This window comes from Falco punctatus (genome assembly GCF_963210335.1).
Source record: "Falco punctatus genome assembly, chromosome: 5".
Lineage (NCBI taxonomy): Eukaryota > Metazoa > Chordata > Aves > Falconiformes > Falconidae > Falco > Falco punctatus.
This window is the reverse complement of record NC_137584.1, coordinates 73,679,659-73,702,138: the sequence shown is the minus strand read 5'-3', so window position 1 is coordinate 73,702,138 and position 22,480 is coordinate 73,679,659. Positions and strand designations below refer to the sequence as shown.

The following is a 22,480-nucleotide window of genomic DNA, read 5'->3' as shown; positions in this document are numbered from 1 at the left end:
AGCCCACCACTAACCCATGCCCTTGAGTGCCACTTCTACACATCTTAAAAGCTTCCAGGGGTGGTAATTCCACCAGGTCCCTGGGTGGCCTGTGGCAGTGCTGGACAACCCTTTCAGTGAAGAAATTTTTCCTGATATCCAATCTAAACCTCTCATGGTGCAATGTGAGACCAAAATGGATGCAGGCTGGAGCATGAGTGGCATTGAAGATCTGCTAGTGTCAACAGGTGACTGTTAAGGGCTGTTGATGTCCAAATGCTTCCCCTGCCTCCACTGCCCACAACAAGGTGGGTTATGGGTGGTCTGCCCAGCTGACATCTCTGCTCTGCAGCATGGGCTGCCTCCACTTCTGCTCTGGGACTTTGAGGACCTGCTCGATGCCTGGCTTGTCAGGGTTCAGCAGCGGACGCGTCTCCACGTGCTCCGGGACCAGCTTGCAGCCTGCCCATGGGATGTCTTCCCAGTGGCGCAGAACAGTCAGGGCCAGGTGTTCATCTGTCTGCTTCTTCTGACCTGTGTGGGCAAAGGGAGGGCTGAGCTTGGAGAACCAGGCAGAGACACCAGGAACAGCAAACAACCCTGTTCCTTTAACCCTGCTCCAAGGGTGCAGAACTGCCTGCTAGCTAGCTGTGTACAATTTTTCCTCCAGCCAACACTTCCTAACTCCTCTCTTTCTCCCCTCTCTAACCCTAGTCATTTACAGAAGGCCCAAATCCCCTGCCAGTCTATGTTTTGCCAGGCTGAACAAGCTCCATATCCATTGACCATGTTCTCCTCCTCTTCTGCACTCCTCCTGCACCTTCTGCACCTGTCTTCACCTCTCCTGTGCATATGCAAGTGCGCTGGGACACAACTGTTATTTGGGGATGCAGTTACATGGAGTAACCCTTCCTGGAAAGGCCAGGGTGGGCTGTCTTCATTGCTCTTTGGGCATACACTGCCAGGAGAAAGTTTTCAAAGGTAGCTTTGGTGGTGCTATGCCACGGATGCCCATGAGTGATTCTGAGAGCAACCTGCTGGCCTAGGTGGTCTATAAGACTCTAACTGGTCACACACTTGAAGGTCCATTTAAGGTGGTGGATGAAAAGTGCAGTGCTGCTTTGGGGTAATGGGGCCACTACATCCATCTCCAATCCTGGATGATAAGGGGTACCCCAGGCCCTTGCTCCCCTCCACAGCCTTCATCCCATGGGGCAGATACCATTTTCATCCTCAATCTCTGTGGGGCCGGTGAAGACCCTGTTGGCAACTTTCACTCTTCCTCCTGGCCCAAAGTGTGGCCCATCCACCTTGCCATCTTTGCACAGCTTGGACAGGATTTGGGAGGGCTTCATGGGGTCACGCCAGGTGTTATAACCATATCTGTGAATAGGAGGGCAGGGTCAGTGAAGTAGTAGCAAGATTTAGAGGAAAAAGCTATTTTGTTCCCCTGTGCCAGCAAAACAAATGTTGCTGCCACAGAGGACCCAGGATTCACAGGGAAAGGATCTGAGGCAGCAAATGTGAAACTTAGAGCAGACTAGGTCCCTCGGTGCTTCGACTCTATACTTTGCTAACACCATTCCACCCCAGCCCCTCTACTCTGTGCTGACTCAAACCTGAAATTCCCAGCACACCCCACTTGACTCCAGATGCTCAGCATTGCTGCCTTGGCCCTGCTGCTATTTCAGCTCAGGCCTTACACCTCAACCGAGTCCCACCAGAGCCCCTCCTTCCCTTCCTCCCTGCCCTGGGCTCCTTACAACCCACTCCACTGCTGCTCTGCCCTGTGGGTCACAAAACCTGTCTTAAGAGAGAGGGTAGAGCACAGACTCCTCCATTAGCAGGCAATAAAGGAGGGAGGTTCCTACAGGAGATATAGGCTGGGTGTGGAAGATGAGACAGGCATGGGTCCAGGCAGAAGGTTGGGCAGAGAAGGCTTTGCTCATACATGGAGTAAGTCTGTGACATCCCACAGGTAGCTCGGTGCTTGCTGTAGTAGCGGTTCTCCAGATCAATCTTGGTCTCCCCAATGAGGTCGTCAGTCCCCACCAAGTCCCAGTCGTACACTGCCACTGTCAGCATGGACTCCATGGGGAAGGTGGCCTCAATGTCAAAGGATCTAAGCCAGGGGAAAGCAGGTGAGGGGAAAGAGAAAAGCTGTTGAAGGTTTTGGTGGCTACTCAAGACAGACACATGGGTGAGGTGGGTCTGTTCCAGTCTTAGGACAGTGTTTAATTTGAACCTACTGATGCAGGACATTTGAGGTAGGGGCTTTAACTCAGTCTTTGCACGGGCTGTTTCAGATCCAGCAGCCCTAGACAGGAGGTGGCACAGGGCAATTGCTTGACCTGGATGTCTCAATAGCCCTGAAACTAAGTTTATGTGTCACTGGAGACCAAGCCACACTCCCGCTTGAGTTTAGGCCTAATGGTTCCTGAGGTAAATACTTAACCTTGATCAGATAAGAACATCTCTTAAATAGCCTTTACTACATTGGCCATACAGCTGGCAAAGGACAGGCAGCTGAAATGAAGATGCCTACACTGCTTGCAAGGAAAGTTCTGTGTGATGAGTCCCATCTTTTGAGCCCAAGCAGCAGCTGTGGGACAGCAGGTCCAAGGCTGGCAAGCTTGGCTCAGGCTTAGCTCATCACCTCCAGGTGCAGACAGGTAACAGGGCTGGGGCAACTCACTTTCCAAAGACAGGATTCAGCTGCTTGGAGATGTAGTTCTCCTTGTCTTTGATGTCCGTCTTCCCCAGCTTGATGGCAATATAGGGGTCAGCTTTCCCATTGATGTCAGCTGGGTGAAGGTCTGTGGCCTGTGCAGAAGAGATGTGATAGATCAGTGCCATGCACGGTAGTGCAGAATTCAGAGGTGGCCCCCTTCTCCATCCCCGAGAGCATCTGGCCTTGCCTGGCCTCAGGCATGTGGCAAAGCACTTTGGTCCCCCTAAACAGTGTCTTCATTTAAACCGGGGGTAAATCCTGCCTTGTGTTAACCCCTGTCCCGGTTTGGGGAGGGGCTGGGGCTGGCTGTGTCTCCTCAGAGAGACATAACCAGTCTCCTTTGTCATTTCTTTCATCTATGGAAAGAAACGAGCTCCTCTAAAGAAATACCCAGAGCAACAACCTGACCAAGATGTTGACTGTCCCCTTCCCCTCTTCCACTCACTACATCCAAGCCAAGGGCTGCTGGCTTCTGCCTGTAAAGGGGGTGATTATCCCCAAACTCTCCAGTCCCAACCTCCATCATGGCACACATGGGCAGATGCCTATGCTAGGACACATCCAACCAGTCCTGGTTGTTGGTGGTGCTGACCAGGCTGGTGTCTACTATTGCAGCCTCAGTCTGTTGGTGATGGATGGGAGACTCGCTACCCCATTGGGCAATGGGATGCAGCACTAGATGGAGAACCATGCTAGCGGGAAATGTAGCTAAAAGGAGGTTGCATTTGTAAAACACTGGGACAAGGTGGTGACAAAGGGCAGCCCACGTGCTTCTAGCAGGCCTGAGATCTCTCTCAAGTCCCCAGCTACAGCACCTTGCTCACATGCTTGGGGACACGAGGATGACCAGTTTAGGGGTCAGGAAAAGACTTTTTCCAGAGCACGCTCCATATACAAAGAAAAGTGCATTAGCTAGATCTGATCAATAATCATGCAGTGCATGTTCAAGGAGGTGCCATGCCCTTTAACTAGATCTCTTAGATCCTGCCAGCTCCCATTCTGCTCCACGGTGAAGCATCACTGAGGTGTGGTGGCTATGTAAGGAAACAGCACCCCCCAGTCTGGGCTGATCAAAATTATTCACTTAAGCACTAGGACAGACACACCAATCCATCCTGCATACCAGAAGAGAAGTCTCTGGATCTAGCAGTAGCTTGGATCTCTCTTGCTCCCAATGCTTGGAGCACAAAGCTATGGAGACACTGTTTAAGTCCCATCAACGAGCTGCTCCAGTCCTCATGCTGCATCCTTGGCCCTGATGCACTGAGAACTAAACCCCAACATCCCTACAGCTCTGGGACCACCTCCTCAACGTCCCTACAGCTCTGGGACCAGCTCCCCAACGTTCCTACAGCTCTGGGACCAGCTCCCCAACGTTCCTACAGCTCTGGGACCAGCTCCCCAAATCCCTGCAGCTTTGGGACCAGCTGCTGGGCATGTGCCATGGGCGGGAGCGCAGGATCACGCCTTACTACACCACACAGTTATACTCACCCGCACAACATAGACTCGGACCAGGACGTTGATGGGGTCATTGCTGGGGATCCCCTGGAACATGCCGAAGTTGGGGTCATATCCTGCCTCCTTGGTGATATCATCAGGGAGCGGCACTTTGTAGACACATATGGAGCCCTAGTGCGAGTTCACAGCCCAATGAGTCTGGCTGCCCAGGGGCTCAGGGTAAGCAGACCCATCCCAAACCACCTTCCTGAGGACTCAGCCAATATTCTTGTTCCTAGCCACGTGCTGGAGCAGACAGGTCAGATCTGGAAAATTCCTCCACCACACAAGCACCTCTTCAGGGATTGCAGCCATGAGCAGAGAAATTGGACAAAGGGAAGGAGGCCTGCAGAGGAATCGGCCTAGCAAGGTGCTCATGGACAGGGATTTCCAAGAGTAAAACTGGCAGGAGGACAAAAACAATGGGAATACAAGGGTTGACAAAGAATGGTCTGGGAAGTCTGTGAACTACCAAATGAAATGCTGCTTGGTTTCTGTGCTCTCAAAGCACCTGATCCTAGCTAAGGGTGGAACTGTCTGCTCATCTCCTCTGCTAAGCAAACAAAGGGCAAAACTGGCATCAACAGGCTTCATCTGGCCAGGATCACACCCTCAAAAAAGTTCTTGTTCAAGAATCTTACAACTGATAGATGTGCTCCTGCATTGCCTGGGGACTGGCAATGGTGCAATGTGACTGTCAGCCCTAGGTGACCAGTGTTGGTGAAAAATGGTTTACAGACATAACCCAGGGCACAACTTATCTCCACAGTGGGCAAGAAAGAGAAATTGCTTTTCCCTTGGCCTTCTGTAAGAATCATCAAGGGTCTGTTTGCCTGCAGATCACCACCGCTGTGGATGTGCTCTTTAAAGATACCTGATCTCCGGGGCTATCCTTGGAGGCTTTCCCTCCCTGCAAGGGGCTGCAGCTGGGTCAATGCAAAATGGCTTCTATGGCATCCAGCCTCTTCCTGCTAAACCAGCATTAGCAAGGAGAGAAACCTGCTGGCAAGGGCTTCCCAAGCTCAACAACCAAACTCACTTTGAACCTTCCCACTATCCGCTCCTCTTCTGTTGCATTGTCATCGTTGTCCCCAATCTTCCCACGGAGCAGGTTGAAGGTGTGCAGCCAGTCCTCAAAGTTATCAAACTCTGCTTCCAGCTCTTTGTTGAAGACCTGAGATGGCAGAAAGTTAAAGGACAAGAATTAGATGGGGGTGGGAAAGGTGATGAAAAGATGTGGTGACTACCTGAGTTAACTCAGAGGGAACATGGGCTCCCAGTGCCCAGTTCTCTAAGGAAGGGAAAGGACCTCCAGGGTCATTAGTTTGGACCTTGATGCCACAAGCACCTCCCTGAATGGGTAACGTACAAGAGGGAAGCTCAGCTGAATGAGGCAGCTGTCTGCCCTCTGTGCAAGACCCAGGTTCAAACTCCTTCTGAATCCCAGAATCACAGCCTTTAATCCTAATAAACACCACGGGCCAGCAGATTGAGCCAGAGCCCATCCCCACTCTGAGTCCTGGCTGGGCCAGCCATAGCCAGGCTGGAAAACTCCTCCCTCCAGCCAGGGCACATCCAAGCTGCTACAAGGATGATTCTATCCCAGGGCACCCCCTTTTCCATACAACTTGTTACCTCTGACTCCTTCAGTCTATGGAGAGAAGCTAGCAGTCCCAAGACACATCTCACCTAGGGTTTAGCTAACCCTCAGATAGGCAAGGTGCCTCATGCAGGGCTGAGCCATCCTCCTCTGATCTCCAGGTGGCTGGCACTGCCATCCTGCCAGACTTCCAGCTTGCCACTGATCAGGCAGTGCCTTCTCCTCCCCTGCTGACACACGTACCTTCAGTTCATCAATTTTCTGCTTCTTCTTCTTCTCGGGAAGCTCAGGGGCTGACGGTTGCTTCTTTTTCTTATCATCTTTGGGTGTCTTGGACTTCTCCTTGTTCTTCACTTGACCCTTGAAGCCTTTCATGGGAGAGTCATCAAGTTTGATTTCTGAATCCAAGGGGAAGCAGTGGGGAGGGAGGAGATGGAAATGAGGGTGAGGAGGGGTGGAGGGAACAGGGAGGGGGAACTTGATCAAGGTCCTTCAAACAGGAGGAGCATGAAAGCTGGCAGCTGCTACTGTCTGCAACTTGCATCCCAGCCCTCTCCTGTCTTTTCTTGACTCTGCCCAGTGCTGCCCAGGTCACAGCATCTTCAGGGGCCCAGAGGTCTCTGCACAGGGAACTTCCAGAGCTGACCTGAGCAGGAGGCATTTGGAGGACTACAAAACATTGACAGAGTGGTAGGCTCTGGGTAGCTTCAACAGCAGTCAGAAAACCTGATCCTGCCTACAGCATCTCCTTTTCTTCCATCCACTGGAGGCTTTTCCTGCTGTATGCAGCCTGCAGAAAAAAACCCCAGCCGAGGTATTGCAGAAGGGACAGTTCGTGATGCTCAGCACCAGAGTACAAGCCGCTGCACTGAAAGAGGTGTTGCTCATGACCAGCTGCAACGACAGGTTGTTTGGGTCTCTGTTCAGAGCAACTGCCAGGCATGGACTTCAACTACATTGGGAACAGGCTGCCTGGAAAGGCACAGGACCACAGCATCACAGAGTGGTTGGGCTGGGCAGGGACCCCTGGGACCACCCAGCCCACCCCCTGCTCAAGCAGGCTCTCCTACAGCAGCTGCACAGGATCACATCCAGGCGGGCTCTGGACGTCCCCAGAGAAGGAGACTGCACAGCCTCTCTGGGCAGCCTGTCCCCGTGCTCCGGCACCCTCAAGGGAAAGAAGTTTTTCCTGCTCTCCCCACGGAGCTCCCTGTGCTGCAGTTTGTGCCCGTTGCCCCTTGTCCTGTCGCTGGGCACCGGTGACAAGAGCCCAGCCCCAGCCCCCTGACACTGGCCCTTAAGGTACCTGTGTGCATCGCTCAGGTACCCTCTCAGCCTTCTCCTGCCCAGGCTGAACAGCCCCAGCTCCCGCAGCCTTTCCTCACCAGGGAGATGCTCCAGTCCCTCATCATGGTGGGATGTTCAAAGAAAACTTCTCCCACCCCTCTACAATTCCCCTCCCTCACTGCCTCTGTCAGCTTTCATAACTGCTGGGCAATGCAGATGGGGACAGACAGGTGATGAAGACTTATTGCGGAAGAGGAAAAGGACGAAGGAATAGGAGTGTCAAGGGGAAATGGATCCTTCTGAGAAGACAGAAAGAAAACATTGTGGGGGGACAAAAGACACTCTCAGCAGCCCTGTCATGACAGCAAGGTTAGGGAGAAGCTACTTAGAGCTGTCTCCAAGCTTAGAAAGATCTGGACTCATCTTTCTCATCATACGAAGACTAGTCTTCCAAAAGAAACCAAGTTCTGTATTTTTCTCAGCTGATGGATTTTGCATTGCCCAGGCATGACAGCAATGTGCTGTCATGGGGACATGGAACATACGGAGAACAGAGGTGAAAGTCCTCAGGGAAACCTGTCTAAGCCCCGCTGGTGGGACTGGCAAGGAGCCTCTAGGCCACATATGGACAAAGTCACCCTTGACCAACATGTCCCAACTCACCGGTATTCTTGGCCCACATCACTTGTGGTACAAAATCCATCTTGCCCAACTTTAGATATCTGCAACACCCCATCTGAGCTACAGACCCCTGACTTCTGTCAGAGAAAAATGCATTTAGGGCACAATTCATCTCATTGTAACAGTGTTGAAAGTAGGTCAGAGAACTTGCCCTAAAAATGCCTATTTTTCTTCAGCGCCTGTGGTAGAACAGCAGGCCAGGAGACCTCTACATGCAGGTAAAAGCAGTCAGATTAGATAAATCCCAGACCTTTTATCTGGTTCAATCCTCCTTTGTAAAACTGGAGCAAAATTAAAAAAATAATAATTTAAAGTCTCTTGCAAAATGAGGATGGAAAACCCTATGAAGGTGATCTACAAGTTTCTGTTACTTGTGTGCTCAATGGACTTCAAGCACACAGTCCTGCACAGCCAAAGCGACAGGACTTTTAATGACATACTGACTTGTGGTTGCACAAGAATGTCATAGAATCATAGAACATCTCAAGTTGGAAGGGACACATCAGGATCATCGAGTCCAACTCCCTGCTCCTCACAGGACTACCTAAAACCCAACCATGATGTCCTCTGACAATAACACAGATCCTGGTCAGTAGTCTGCATTACTTGCATGTGGTCTTCCTGCCAGCAGAGATGGGTCAGAGGCTGCCAGAATACCATGCTCTGGTTTGAGGTCAGCTGGCATTAGTGTGTTAACCCAGTGCAGCCCACACCAGGCCTGCATTCACAGAAATTTTTTCTGCATGGGGATATACAACATGCTGCGAGCACCCGGTTTGGCAGGACAGCAGCAGCAGGCTCTGACAGGGATGCCCAAGCACTGAAAATTGTCCTGGTCCCACCTTTCTCTGCCATGCTCCCCCTCCCGTTCGCATCCTGCTTACCCTCTGCAATGTCCACTTCCTCCTTCTCCTCCGCTTCTGCTGCAGCTGCTTCCTGCTGCCGGAGTTGCTGGGGGAGAAACAAAGGGAAGAGGAGGGGGGTGTTGTGCTGAGGTCTCTGCTCACTGGAAATGCCTAACTCAGGGTGACAGCTCTCTCTTCCCATCTCAGCTGCGAGCGAGGTTCTGGCAGTGCTGGAGAAATCAAAGCTGCTCAGCGCAGCCTACAGCACTGATGCTGTTAAATACCTGTATCCCAGTACAAACCAGCCACAAAGTCCACCTGGAGTGTACTCAAGGAAGAGGAATCCTGCTTGGTTCTTCCAGGTAAAGAAAAAAACTTTTGCCAACAGTCAGGCAAGGTTAGCACAGAAAGCAGCACAGCCCCAAGCCTTTGGAAGTAGCTGGAAATAGATGAGACCTCACAGGCAGGAAACATTTTCCTTTTCCCTATTACATCATCCCTCCTCTGCTCTGCACCCACCTCCTTCATCGTCTCAATTGAAGCAAAATACTTGGACCACCAGTCCAGCATACTCTCGTCCACCTCCTCCTCTTCTAGTCCCTCATCTTCTCCTCCTTTCTTCTTCTTTTTCTTTTTCTCCTTCTCTTCCTCAGACTGCTGGGACAAAGGAAGCAAAGACAGAGAAGAAGAGAGAGCAGATGAAAGTGAAATGTCTCTTCAAGCACAAAGGTGGTGGGTGAACCGTCCAAGAAAGCAGAACCCTCCAGAGTGGGTGGCCTCATTAGCACTGTCCCCCTTTTACAGCCAGACATTGAGGCACAGAGCAGCAAAGCAAGATCACAGAACGGGTTAGGTTGGAAGGGACCTTAAAGACCATGCAGCTCCCACACCCCCTGTCACGGGCAGGGACCCCTCCCCCCAGCCCAGGCTGCCCCCAGCCCCGTCCAGCCTGGCCTTGAGCCCTGCCAGGGATGGGGCACCCACAGCTGCTCTGGGCAGCCTGGGCCAGCGCCTCGCCGCCCTCACAGGGAAGAATTTCTTCCTCATCTCTCATCTCCATCTCCCCTCTCTCATGTAAAGCCATTCCTCCGTGTGCCATCGCCACCTGCCCTTGCCCAAAGCCCCTCCCCAGCTTTCTTGCCGGCCCCTTTAGGCACTGGCAGGTGCTCTAAGGTCTCCCTGCAGCCTTCTCTTCTCCAGGCTGAGCCACCCCAGCTCTCCCAGCCTGTCCCCACAGCAGAGCTGCTCCAGCCCCTGAGCATCTCCCTGGCCTCCTCTGGCCCCACTCCAGCAGGTCCATGTTCTTCTTATTTGGGGGCCCCAGAGCCGAACACCCAAGGCTCTAGAGAGATGCAGCATCAGAGTCCTGAGACATCTTCTCCTTTCCATCATCCCTTTCATCCATGCATTTCCCAGGCTACAGCACCTGGATTGTACATGGTAACAGTCCTCCCTCTTCCCAGTGAAGTACCCTGGGTCTTCTTCTTGGTACAATAAAGTTATTTGCAATTGATATCTGGTTGTGGTGGGAATAATCTGCATCTCGCCCATGGGGTGCTATCTGTTCTGCTCCTCCTGGGACAGCTGGGCTGAAAAGTGCTGGCCCAGAAGAGCTTCCCAGTCTGCAGGAACCAGGCCACTGCCATATCTGCTGGTAAGACAGCACTGTTCTGTCTCTGCTTCGGGATGATGGGGAGTAGGACCCTGCCTATCTTGGGGTTGGTGAGGATGCACGGTCCATTGAAAGCCACACAAAAGGGTGGGATAGGGAGTGGAGGGGTTAGGAGCAGGGATGAAGAGCAGATCCATCACTTACCACATCCACCTTCACCACTGCATCGGAGTTCTGTCACCCGGGGCGGAAGGGAACAGGGAGAGGGAGAGCAGGTTAGCAGCGCAGCCTCGGCCGAGTACAAATGCACACTGGCACATGCATGCGTTAGAAGTCACAGACAGCTCCCCAGCGATGAAGGAACCAAACACCTTGAATGAAGAGCCCTGGCTGGGAAAGCTCTGACACACCAAACCCATCTCCATGGGGGATATGTCTCTCTGACATATCCCCCATGAACCACAGTCCCAGACAGTGAGGGACTGGGTCTGGAAAGATACTTTGACCTTCCGCATGGATAACATCTCTCTGCTCTCTTGGAGCTCTTCTTGTCTACCTAGGACAGTCTGAAACCTACTGGGGTTGATTTCAAGAAGCATGTGGATGCTGGGGCATTCCAGACGTATTCATGAACACGTATCCTGTAGCTCCCGCAGAATGAAGCTGTGTGAGCAGATGTACATGATACAGCCCATACCAGGAACTCTACATATAGGTCCATATGTGAAAGCACCTTGTTAGGGTGTGTATGTATCTGTCCACGAGTGCTTGTGAGGCTTTGTATGTGCCGTAGCCTTTCTGTTAATGCGCACATGCGAGGGGCCATGCATATCTGGAGCCTACAACATGCCTGTAGGCACGTGTACGCACATGTGCTGCTTGTCTGGGGGTTGTGTGCGCACATTGCTGCAGAGGGCCTCCTGCAAAGAGAAATCTGTTTCTTTTTTGTGGAAGCTATGGAGCAGAAGGATATGAGGAGGAGCTGAAATTCCTGTTCTGGGCAAGAAAATGGGCGCAGGCACATTCAGTGTGTGAACAAAGCCCATTGCCTCCGGGACACATTGCCTGCCCAGTGCATACAGTGCCAAGTTTTCAGGGCCAGCACAGCCAGTCTAAAGAGCTTTGGCTGCCTCAGACTGACTCTGTGTGCCTGGATCAGCTCCATGCTATGCACATCTGCTGTGTCCCGTACAGCTCAGACTTGCTGTACAGCGGCTGTGCAGCGACACAGCACTAACCACCCGTCTGGGCTGCTAGATGGGCATTTCAGAGAGGTGAACAGGCATTTCAAAGAGCTGACGTAGCCGTCTGAATATCTCAAATCTATTGTAAAAAGGAAAAAGTACTGGGGAAATGTGCGTGACCCTGGCTGCTTGCAGGGACTGCATAGCGTGCAGTGCTTCCAAAGGGCAGGATCGCTGCAGCTATGCAGATGGGGAACTTCTGATGGGTCACTTGTGTCTGCATTGGTCACAGACAGGGATAGGGTTGTGCTAATTCCCATATGACTGTTTTTGAAGGAAAATGTAAAGCTGTCTAATTTGCATAGCCCAGGACAGTCCTTGTCTGGGCAGCAAGCACCAGCTAATTTCAGCCAGGACAGAAAGAGGCCAGTTTGTAGCACTGACAATGACCCAAGGCCCTTCATTTCAGGCATCAGCCCATCTCCATGTTCAGCAGGACAAGGCAGCCTCTGCCTGGGTGGAAGCCCTCAGAGACTGGCAATTCAGCAAGGAAAGAGATGCTAAAGTGATGCAGACATATGGATACTCACAGCATCCAGCTTCACCATCGTCTCCATCTTCTTGATGGGAACCTCAGGTTCCATATTGACAACAATCTCCCCTGTGGGGCGAGAGCGATGGGCCCTGTTGGTCATTGCCAGATAGCCATTGAGGTGCTTAGCTGGACAGAGGACAGAGAAAGAGAAAGAACAAGAGAGAAGGATAGTGTAAAGGAGAAACTGAGAGCTCAGGTGAGATCCTACAGGGTTCATGCAGGAGCAAGGTGTGACCACCTTGTTCAGAGAAAAGCGACAGTGGAAATGAGCACAGACCCTTATGGCATGGTTAAAAACCCCTTCCATAGCAAAGGAAAGCAGATGATGAGAAAAGATTGGGTTTTTTCACCTGCAGAAGAGGCAGAGAAGGTGATTGCCCTGGAAATATCAGCTGGCACAAACACAACCACAGGTCCAGACCTCTGGCTGGAACCAGGGATGGCCCTTGGCAATCCCCCCACAGATCTCCTGTCCCTGCCCAGCCAAGAGTGCCTCCACTTCCACCAAGGACTGGGAGGAGCTGAGTAATTTCAGTGGTTCATCAAGCCCTCAGCTGCTGTGTTGGGTGCAGGACAAGTGCGTTTGTGATGTTGTTTTCTGTGGGTGTGGATAGATGGGGTAGTGGTTGGGACTGAGAGGGTGGCCTCAGTATGTAGCTTTCTAGTCTTTACTCAGATAGTAGCAGCAGCAGGCACCAAGCATGGCAAATTCAATTCCCAGTCTTGAGAAACATTTGGGGAGTCTAGACAGTCATGAAGCCACAGAGATGTCAGAGGTGAAACAGTCTTTCTTGTCTTACAGGTATCTGGGGGAGCATGGGGTTATCACAGTGAGACCCACAGACCATAAAAAAGCCAAAGGGGAATCATGACCTCACACCTTGTAGCTTCTCACCCCCTTGGCCCAAACCCACAAGCATGGTTTGCTTAACCAACAAGCAGGCAATATCCCATAACCCTTACAACCCTCTACCCATCTCCTCCTCCATGCGCAATACCCCACCAATGACCCACACCAGCCAGGTCCCCATGGCCCAAGCCTGGTACCTGTCATATTCCATTGCTGGGCTTTCTTATCTGGTGGGCGGTAGATGAACTTTCGGAGGGAGCTGACAGCGTGGGACCCCACCAGGGTGTAACGCCCAAAAGCCCGGCAGTCCACCACGCGGATGTTGAGGGGTGGGTGGAGCAGCTCATTTTCTGGGAGGTCCTGGGAAGCAAAGTGTGCTGGTTATCAAGGGCTGGGTGTGGGCTGTGGAATATCTGCTTGGGTGGTTGGAAAGCCCAGTAGGGACTAAAACAGGGATCATGCTGGAGGAAGAGGTCTAGAGCAGCTCCAGTAAAGCATGGCTTGGGAATCCTCAGGGAAAGACCATCACTAACTGGGATGGTGCACATGTCCTCCAGTGCTGTGGGGAAACTGAAACAGGGGGCTAGAGGCCATGGTTTGGGCTCCAGAAAAACGGGTTTCAGCTGAGGGCTCAGAGGGAAGAGGAAACACTCACCACTTCAAACCACTTGACCAAAGTGCTGAAGTTGGGGTTTTTCTTGTAGTTCTGGATAAGGGATGACTGGACTCCCTTCCCAGCACACTCAATGTCCACACGGGGCCGGTCCACCTGGGCCAGGTTCACTCTCTTTAGATCTCTGAGCCCCCAAAACAAGATCTAGGGCAGGAGGAGGAGAAGGAAGAACATAAATATGAGAGGGACTGCTCCTGGCTGGAGCCAGGCTGGAATCAAAGGAGTTGGTTCACTGTATCTTCCAGGAGCAAGGAACCTACTGCAAGTGTCATTGCCTGGGCAGTAGTGGATCCCTGAGGCATCTTCTCTTCCTCCACATGACTCAGGGCTGTAGCATAATCTCTTTCTGCCACCCCACACCTGATCTACAGCAGCTTAAGATCTCCAGCCTGCTGCCTTTGACACTCCCTTTTCTGCCTTTGCAGCCTTTTTCTGCCATGGGACTCCATAGAGCAGGACTAGACCAGCTTGGTCCATCCACAGAGGCTCTTGATTCAGCACCGGCATTGTTTTGTCAAAACGGTATCAGTATCACTGGGGAAACCTCCCTCTCCCTTCCTGAGAGAATAGACTTCCACCTATTATAGGGTGGAAGTCTATAGGGTAAATAGATCGAAATTTACCCTAAACTGAAATTTTTCCACCTCCTGATTTTCTGTGGGTGCGTTAACCTTGTCTGTCAGAGGAATACAATTTGTTTGACTAGATGCAAACGTGTGGAAGATCAGGAGCTAGGACCCCTTTAGAGACCTTGAGATGTGGTCAGCAGCATCTCACCTGAGCAGAGACACCTACAGCCATGGGTGAATTGTGCACTGAACATTGCTGACTGTATTGCCTGGATCACCAGCTTCTACCAAGTCAACCAAGGGAGAGAGACCCGGATGGGATGTATCACCCTTTAGATATCTACAGGTACATGAGAGGCACCCCATCCTTGATGCCTGAGATTGGTGGGATGCAGCCTACCTGATCTATGTGACAGCTTTGGGTGGAAATTACATGGGTCTCTCTAAGGCGCCCTGCACTACATCTCAGCCCAAGTGCCATCTACTTGCTACAGTGCTCACATTTAAGATGGCAAGGAGTGATCCAGTGTCCTGTTCTTTTAGGGCTGCTGCAGCCCTGCTCCCTGTGTAGCCAGTACAGGCAGATCCTTCCAGTGCGGACACCTGGTCTTAGTGCCCAGCTAGCCATCCAAGCCTCAGAGATCCCTCCTGGCCTTCAAACACCCATGGACAGCCTCTCCTGCCCCACGCAACGCTGAACATTGACATCTGGTGCTCCAAGGCAGTTACCTCCACTCTGTATTTACTCAGCACTGGCCGAATCCCCAGTGGTACCGGCAGGATGGGGCCCCGGTCCATGTCTGTGGGGCCGTCAATTGGGGGCAGGTCTGACTTTCCCCCAGGACCAATCTGGAAGAGATGCAGTGTGGATTAGGGTCTGTTCCTTTGAGCCAGTGCTCAGCTGCTGGGAAGCAATTTTTTGTCAGTCTTGTCTGTAACTGGCACACCCTGGCCTCATGCACTGTGTCTGTGGTGTCTCAGAGGGTGCAGGAACAACAAGGGCTGCTGAGCACCCAGCTGACTGTACGGTGCAGGTACTTTGGGAAAAGGCACACACGCGAGCAGAAGGTGCTGGGCAGAGCTGCGCTGCTGCACAGGAAAGACCCAGCAGCAAAGCAAACTTCTCAGCCCACCAACGTACCCCAGCCCCAGGGCTGTCCCTTTTCTTCCTGCAGGGAGTTGCATCTGCCTGGGCTGAGTGCGCAGAGATGCAGAAATGGTCTGAGAGCTCAGCCCAGGAGCAGGTTTCAGGTCCCATTTCAAACCCAGGGTATGAAGGAGAGCAAATATCCCATGAAAGCCTTTTCCTAGAGAAACCACCCCATTGCAAGGAAAGTTGGAGGAAGAAAGGGTTTGGATGAGCACCTGCCCTGGCAGACAAAGGAAATGGGAAAAGCACCTTGGGGAGTGGGACAGCAGGTTCAGCAGCTGCCTGCAAGGCTGCCCTGATCTCGCCACTACCATAGGGCATCTGAGGACATTGCAGACAGACAGGCATGTAAAGCAAAGTCTCCTTTGAAATAAAGGAGGACTCAGAGGTGGAGGGAGCACATGGTCCCCAAGGGTCCACCTCCCCAGGCACTGCCTGCTCCCGGCAAGCACAGATGCCAGCCTTGGGACCACTGCTCCTGGCTGGTGCCCAGCTACATTAGAGATGTCTGCGGCAGGTTGGCCCTTGCACACCCAAACCCACCAGCACAGTGCTGAGTTTGCTGGGGACTCTCTTTTTTCAGCTGGGACATCTCACACCCCCTGCACACCAGGAGACCACTGAGACACATCCATACAAACACAAATTTCAGTGTATGGGAAAGGAGGCACAAAAGCAGGAGAGTTTCTCTCTGCTACCTCCTCACAGACCACAAGGCTAAAATTTCACCGTATTCCTGAGATGATGCTATGAATTCACACCCTTTTTTCCTGAGACCTACAAATTGGCACCTCCAAGAACTCAAGAACTTCCATTGGCATCGCCCATATCCTGGTGATGATAGAGTCTGAGCTAACATAATGATTTAGGCAGGGTGTCCTGTTCAGCAGGGTGCCTGGGACTCATGACACATCCTGACCAGTGTAACTGGGCAGGAGCTTCCTTCTCACTGGGTTAGCAGCTGTGCTAAACCCTTCTAGTCTTTCTAGGATGTATGTGCTACCTGCTATTTGCAGCAGCTAAGATACATAAGCATGGGTTAAGCCTTGCTGCTTTGCAAACCTCCACCCCATCCTTTCCCTCCCTTGGTCTGAGGTGGCTTTGGCCAGCTGGTACCTGGAGCAGCTCGAAGGCAGCCAGCAGGTCACCTGCTGTGGAATTGCCCCGGTAGATCTGGTAGTACTCCAGCTGCGGGGGGAAGCGCGGGGGACAGTAGTGCTCATCTGACATCTTCACCACCGGTTTGGCAAAGGTGCGGCCCATGAAGTCAGCTCTGCCCTGGACAGGCAAAGAGAACATTTGGGTTTGCTTACCCAACGTGAGCCCCACATCGTGATCAGAACAGGACCAGCCCACTGGGCCTGAGACACCAAAGCTCAGTGACAGCTTTCACTCCTGGCTTCTTCAAATAAGGATGCCCCAACCCTGGCAGGTTGGATCAGGCTTGTAGCAACCTGGTCTAGTGAAGGGTGTCCCTGCCCATGCCAGAGGGGTTGGAACTAGATGATCTTCAAGGTCGCTTCCCATCCAAACCATTCTATGAGTCTACGAAATAAGGTGAAGAAGGTGGCCCTGGGCTAGGACAGCAAGGAGGCAAGGGCTGAGCAGCTTTTTTAAAGGGAAAGACTCAAGTAACATGTTCTTGCCTCCAGAGTCACAAAAGCTCTTGCTTAACTCTCCAAAAATAAGATATTGAGTCTGAGACCTAATGAGCAGCAGAGGCCACTCATGCCATGGGAGATGTCGGGGGGACCATCTTCCAAGGGTCAGGAGAAAAGCTGCTTCTCACATCCTCTGTACTATCCACTTTGCCTCCAACTCAGGAGTCATCACAGCATCTAAATTATAAACATTTTCCTTTGCTGGCATTCATCTTACCACTGTGTCCTGGTCATAGATCTCAATGACAATTATGGGAGGGTCATCTCGCATCTCATGAACTTCTCCATACAGCTCCACGTTGTCAAAGACCAGTAGCTGGTCCCAGGTCGGGCAAAGGGTCTCATTGAGAACCTGGAAGAATGGGAGAGAGACCTACTGCTCCAGACAGGAGCAAAGGCCCTGTGCAAGGGCAGAAGACCAGGCGCTGGTCTCAGCTGTCTGGCAGCACTAATGGGCTGCTGCACACATTTCTGGACCAGTGAGGCACAGGGTATCTCCCAAGGATCTTCTGAAAAAAAAAAACCAACCACCAAACCCAACAGCTGGCAATCAGACAGAAATTACTCCCAGCATCCACCAAGCTTGCTAAAACTTGGCAGTCCTCAGCCTAGGAAGGGAAAGACACAAAAAACATTTCAACCTGCTCCAGTTTCTCCTAACCAGGCAGGTGAATCGCAGCTACTGGGATGCGGTGTAGCCATGTGTTGGTGCGGGGGGAACATGTCATGAAGGTGCTCCTAGGGAAGGGGCTCCTGGAGACAGTCAAGCCCCAATGCCACAGCTGTCTTCCCACCACAGGACCCCATGATCAACCTAATCCTTGATTCACTAGCAGTCACAAGACCTGTGGCAGGGGAGCAGGATGGAGAGCTGATGGGACACACAATGCCAGAGCCCAGCCCACCAGGTCAGAGGATGGTCTTTACCTCGGTGCATTGGCTTTGGGAGATGAAGAAGACTCGTGCAAAGGGGTCTGAAAGGCCACTGCTGTCGGCTGCAAATAAACTCCTGGCTTGGTACATGTGGGCTCGCAGCTGGAAAACCTGCTTCTCTGCAAGAGAGAGGGGAAGTGAGATCACTTGATATGCAACCTTGGAGCTCGGCCGTGGGGCTCAGTTTGCAGAGCGAGGTCTCAGGGGCATGCTTTTGCTCAGGGCCAACACTGATGAAGGGTATAGACTCAAAGCATGAGTCCAAAATGGATAGGGACCTCCTTAGTATCCTGCTCACCGTGTGTGGAATGACAGCCACGAACAGGTTAGGGAAGAGGGTGCACAATTCCTACACCCCTGCTCCCCATGGGACCAGTGGGTAACCTCAAACTGGGACAACTGGAATTATTTTTCCCTTAGCTCCTGGAAGCCCTTGGTGCAAGTAGTGTCCAGCCAGGCTCCCTCCTGCCCTCTCCATGCCTTGTTCCCAGACCTACTGGAGGCAGGTAGTTCTTACTGGTGTAAAGGAGGCTGATGGGTGGGAAGGATGGCAGGTTTTGGCCTCTGGCAGTCTTCTTCTCCTCAAAGCCACAGGGCAGGCCACTCAAGAAGTCTTTGCGCTGTTTGCTGAGGCCCAGCCACAAGTATATCTCCATCTTGGCCTGAACTGTCCAGCCAGCAGGTCCAAACCCCCTCTTCCCAGGTAGCTGGGTAGAAAGGACAGAAGAGTTTACATGGATATAGGGAAGGCCTCAGAGATTTACAGACCACCTCTGCAGCATTCAGCTCCTTTGGTGCATTGCTCTTACCACTGCCCCTTAAAACCAGGGACCCAGACCTCATCATTTTGAATTGTGACACTACTCTGGTCATGCATTATCTTCTTCCCACCATGCTGGTTTCCTCTTTCTAAGCCAGCATCACCTTTTGTGGCCAACTGGATCAAACATCTCTCTCCTTCCCAAACATTTCTCACTTACCAACTGGTAAAACTAGTGTTTTACATCTCCTAGAAGCAGACTTCCATCCCTACTGGTACAGTATGGGTCTGTTCTGCCTAGTATTCAAGCCCCAGTAAAACTGGATACACAGCACACTCATCTTCATCTCCCATCCTCCCAGTCTGTCCTTCCTCCACCTCTCTCCTTTTGGCTGCTGTTCTCCCAGGAAAGACAGATCAGCACCTTGAGGAAGACTGTTTTCACTTTGGCGCAGTCCTTGCCCATCTCCTCATCCACAATGGAGTAGAGGATATCCTTGGAAGGGATGCGAGCGTAGGCAATGCGCTTGTTGTTGCTCATCATCCAGATGAAGACGTCAGGAATAGTGTGCTGAGGCTGTGAACACCAGCAAAGGGCCCTGTCGGTGTCTCAGCTCTCTCTGACCACTGAGGCACCGGCGGGGCTGGAGACCTTCTGAAGGCAAATTCAACAGATGCCACAGGAGGTGGATGTACCTATTGCCGCACTAGGGCCACTGAAATGGTTTTGAGCATCCCACTGCAGAAGCTTATCTGCTTAAGAAAAGCTGCTCAGAGCTAAGCTCAGCAAGGTGAAGCCTAGCAGAAAAGAAACTGGGATTTAAATTTGTTCTAGCTAAAAAAATATGTATTTGGATTAGAAGAGTAAAGATTTTCCTTCTCTCTTCATTCAGTGGCCATGGGAACTGTAGGGCAGGGGCCATACCTTCATTCCTTACTATGGAAGAAGTGCCCTGTCTGTACAGGAACCATCACACCTTATAGTCTGGATTATGTTCTGCTGTGGTGAGTTACAGCCAAGGAACGCCTTGTAATGAAGGGTATGTGGTCAAGGCTGGGAGCCTGCCACAGGATGCAACAGCTACAGTTCCCATGAGGGCAAATGACCCCTGATGGCTGACCCAGTCCTAAGCTGCAAAAATATCAGCGGAATGGTGTATTTTTTCTGAAGAAAGGGAAAAAAAAATTTGCAGATAGAGCATCCCTTTGGAAATGCTCTAATATATTGGGCTATTCTCCCTTACTCATAAGCTGGAGTGAAGCAAGAATACACTGCGGCAATAAAATCAGATGGTCTGAATTCTGCAAAAGGACAGGGATTTAGCCTACAGCCATTAGAAAGGCCAGTTTAACAAACCCCTACCTAGCCAGGCTCAGAAATGGCTCCCTGCCGCTGACTTTAATGCTGTGTGGACATGTGCCACCTTCTGGTGACTGACCCCCCAGGGAATGGCATGGCCTTGCCATGGCTGAAGCTGGCAGAAATGCTTTCAACTCAGCTGCAGGAGGACCAAGCTCTGATACTGGATGGGAAGGGCTCTTAAATCTGTTTTAGCACTGACTTGTTCCAACCCAGCTGTGCACGGGCAAGCCCGGGAGGCATGGGACAATGTGTAGGCTTGGAATGACTCCCAGGATCTGTGCTACCAGGGACCTCTCCTACCTACAGCATTCGCAGAGATGTCTCCATCCCAGGCTGCTGTTGCCATGAGATGACCCAGCTAACACTGTCTCTAAGTGCTGAGGAACTCACCTCGTCCACCAAGAACCGGAGTTTCTGCAGGAAATTTTGCACCAGCTTCAGCTTGTCTTTCATGGTGTTCTTCTTCACTTGCGACCGCAGAGTCGTGGCTTGTTGCCCCATGTTCTCCTGCAGATAAAGGGGAGTGCAGGACATCATGTGAGCAAAAGAAGAATGGAGCACACAGAAGGGAGCAGCACCAGGCAGGTCCCCAGTGTTTGGGAAGGGGTGGTGAGGAGGCAGTTGTCTTAATCCCACCACGTGCATCCTGGCAATGGTACTTCTGACACCTGCCCATTAACCTTGAGATGTATGTCCCAGGAGAAAATGCAAGGGCAAAAACGATCTCCATAGGTCCCTTCCAACCCTGACCATTCTGTGATTCTGTGAAAGGTGTCACCTGTGCTTAGAGCATTCTTGGGTGGCTTCAAGCCTAGTGTTAAGGATAGTCTCTCCCTTTCTGCTGACCCTGCTGTAATTCAGCATCTGACCATTCAGAAAAGGGGATATGGAACTTTTCACATGTTAAATTCATCACTCTGTAGGATGTGGTTGGCTACAGAAGCAGGTGTCCTTGGCTGTGCCAGCTGGAGAAGCCACCTGCTCTTTGTACATCTAACTTCGGCACATCTAACTCCCCTGCAAGGAGCTAGGCTACTGCGGGATTCCCCTAAATTATTCCTTCCCAGTTTCCTTGGGTGTCTGACAGCACCATAGCCCCTCTGTACTCCCAGATTTGTTTCCAAAGCAAAGTAGAGTGTGGTGGAGGGGAGGCAGCACCATGGACCCAAGCGTCACCTGGGACCCACGCAAGACCCAGGTGGTCTTGGGCTCCTCTATTCAGAAATGAACCTCAAACCCTCAGTCCACAGAGACGGGAAATCAGCATGCCTATGGACCAAAGCTCCCCCATACAAGATCCAGCCCCTGCTTATGAATCTTCCTCCCTGCCTGGCTTGAATCCCACTTACCAGCTCCCGCATGCAGGACTTGAGTCTCTCCCGGTCCAGCCTTGTATGGGAAGAGTGGTGCTGGTCCTTGTCAGCCAGCGTCACAAAGCGCCTGGTGGAAAAGTTCAGCAGCATGAATCCCATGGGAGCCTGTGGGTTGTCCCCAAGGTGCTGTGGCAGGCTGGATCTCTGCCAGCAGCAGGGCACGTTACTGGTGGGAAACACCCTCATCCCCCCGCAGTCTGCAAAGCAGTCGCGGCCAAGTGGCCCATTTGCACCCTATGTTGAGTGCCATGCATGGGAAGCAGGTGCCAATCAGGTACCAGCCCATGGAGGCCACAGGACTGAGACTTCCACCGCTGGTTTGGGGTCTTTGGGGTGCAGATGTAAGCACCCCTTCACCCACGCTGCAAACCAGAAGGTGGTTGATATAGCATTGTGTCAATGCGGTGAAATGCTTGCCTGTCATCCAGAGGGTAAGGCAGGGTGAGCTCACCCTTGCAACCTTGCCTATAGCCCCACAGTGAGCAAGGATCTGCAGTGTGCCACCTTTGCCCATCTTTTACTCACAAGCACCCACTGCTCAGCTCCTCCAGGACCCCTCGGAGCCGGCGCTCCGGATGCGGCTTCTCCGTCTTGATCATTTCTTGCACGTCATTGAGCCCTTCCTCCTGCAGCATCAATGGGGGAAGCAGTGAGGGGCAGGGGGGGCAGGGCAGAACCCTACTGTGGGGCAAGGTCCCCCTGACGTCCAACCCCCACGCAGAGCTGTCCTTTGGGGGCTGGGTGAGAAACATCTGCCGGCCTCAGGGCTCAAGTCTGGCACACATTTGGCTGCAGGGACCTGGCTCTGGGTGATGGAAATGGCTCCACCACTCTCCAGGAGACTAGCTGGCCAAGGTCCACACTGTGTTGGCTGGACCTGCCAGGCTCTCCCTTCACAGATCCTGCTGTGAGCCAGCCGATGTGGAGCTGTCACAAAGGCTCCTTGGGAGTTAGCTGAGACTATTAAGGAGTCTCTGCCACACAAGTGGTTCACCCCTACAGTCCAGGGGGACAAAGCCTCCCCACCCCAGCTCCCTTTGGTGGGGACACATGGGTCTGACCCACAGAAAATTCAGTGAGCTCCTAGGATTTGGACATTCAAATTGTGGAGCATTTAGCACTGGGAAACTTCCC

At 52.2% G+C, this 22,480-nt stretch overlaps 1 protein-coding gene across 18 annotated transcripts in view; it reads right to left on the bottom strand.

Moving 5' to 3' along the window:
- Nucleotides 1–22,480, bottom strand: part of OTOF (otoferlin) — a 127,682-nt gene that overhangs the window by 18,977 nt on the left and 86,225 nt on the right. For 8 of the 18 annotated variants that reach the window (XM_080388275.1, XM_080388289.1, XM_080388277.1 and 5 more), the window contains 22 exons: nucleotides 21,872–21,972; nucleotides 21,323–21,413; nucleotides 20,364–20,480; nucleotides 19,035–19,187; nucleotides 18,368–18,557; nucleotides 17,845–17,969; nucleotides 17,135–17,269; nucleotides 16,373–16,534; nucleotides 14,836–14,955; nucleotides 13,520–13,681; nucleotides 13,062–13,224; nucleotides 12,010–12,140; nucleotides 10,440–10,469; nucleotides 9,143–9,280; nucleotides 8,663–8,729; nucleotides 6,054–6,208; nucleotides 5,250–5,384; nucleotides 4,205–4,342; nucleotides 2,675–2,802; nucleotides 1,931–2,101; nucleotides 1,202–1,362; nucleotides 371–513 (listed from right to left, as the gene is read on the bottom strand). In XM_080388275.1, coding sequence (XP_080244401.1) covers nucleotides 371–513; nucleotides 1,202–1,362; nucleotides 1,931–2,101; nucleotides 2,675–2,802; nucleotides 4,205–4,342; nucleotides 5,250–5,384; nucleotides 6,054–6,208; nucleotides 8,663–8,729; nucleotides 9,143–9,280; nucleotides 10,440–10,469; nucleotides 12,010–12,140; nucleotides 13,062–13,224; nucleotides 13,520–13,681; nucleotides 14,836–14,955; nucleotides 16,373–16,534; nucleotides 17,135–17,269; nucleotides 17,845–17,969; nucleotides 18,368–18,557; nucleotides 19,035–19,187; nucleotides 20,364–20,480; nucleotides 21,323–21,413; nucleotides 21,872–21,972 — 2,916 coding nt within the window. The remainder of the gene's footprint in view (nucleotides 1–370; nucleotides 514–1,201; nucleotides 1,363–1,930; nucleotides 2,102–2,674; nucleotides 2,803–4,204; nucleotides 4,343–5,249; nucleotides 5,385–6,053; nucleotides 6,209–8,662; nucleotides 8,730–9,142; nucleotides 9,281–10,439; nucleotides 10,470–12,009; nucleotides 12,141–13,061; nucleotides 13,225–13,519; nucleotides 13,682–14,835; nucleotides 14,956–16,372; nucleotides 16,535–17,134; nucleotides 17,270–17,844; nucleotides 17,970–18,367; nucleotides 18,558–19,034; nucleotides 19,188–20,363; nucleotides 20,481–21,322; nucleotides 21,414–21,871; nucleotides 21,973–22,480) is intronic. The other 10 variants (XM_080388286.1, XM_080388281.1, XM_080388287.1 and 7 more) reach the window with 8 other exon arrangements.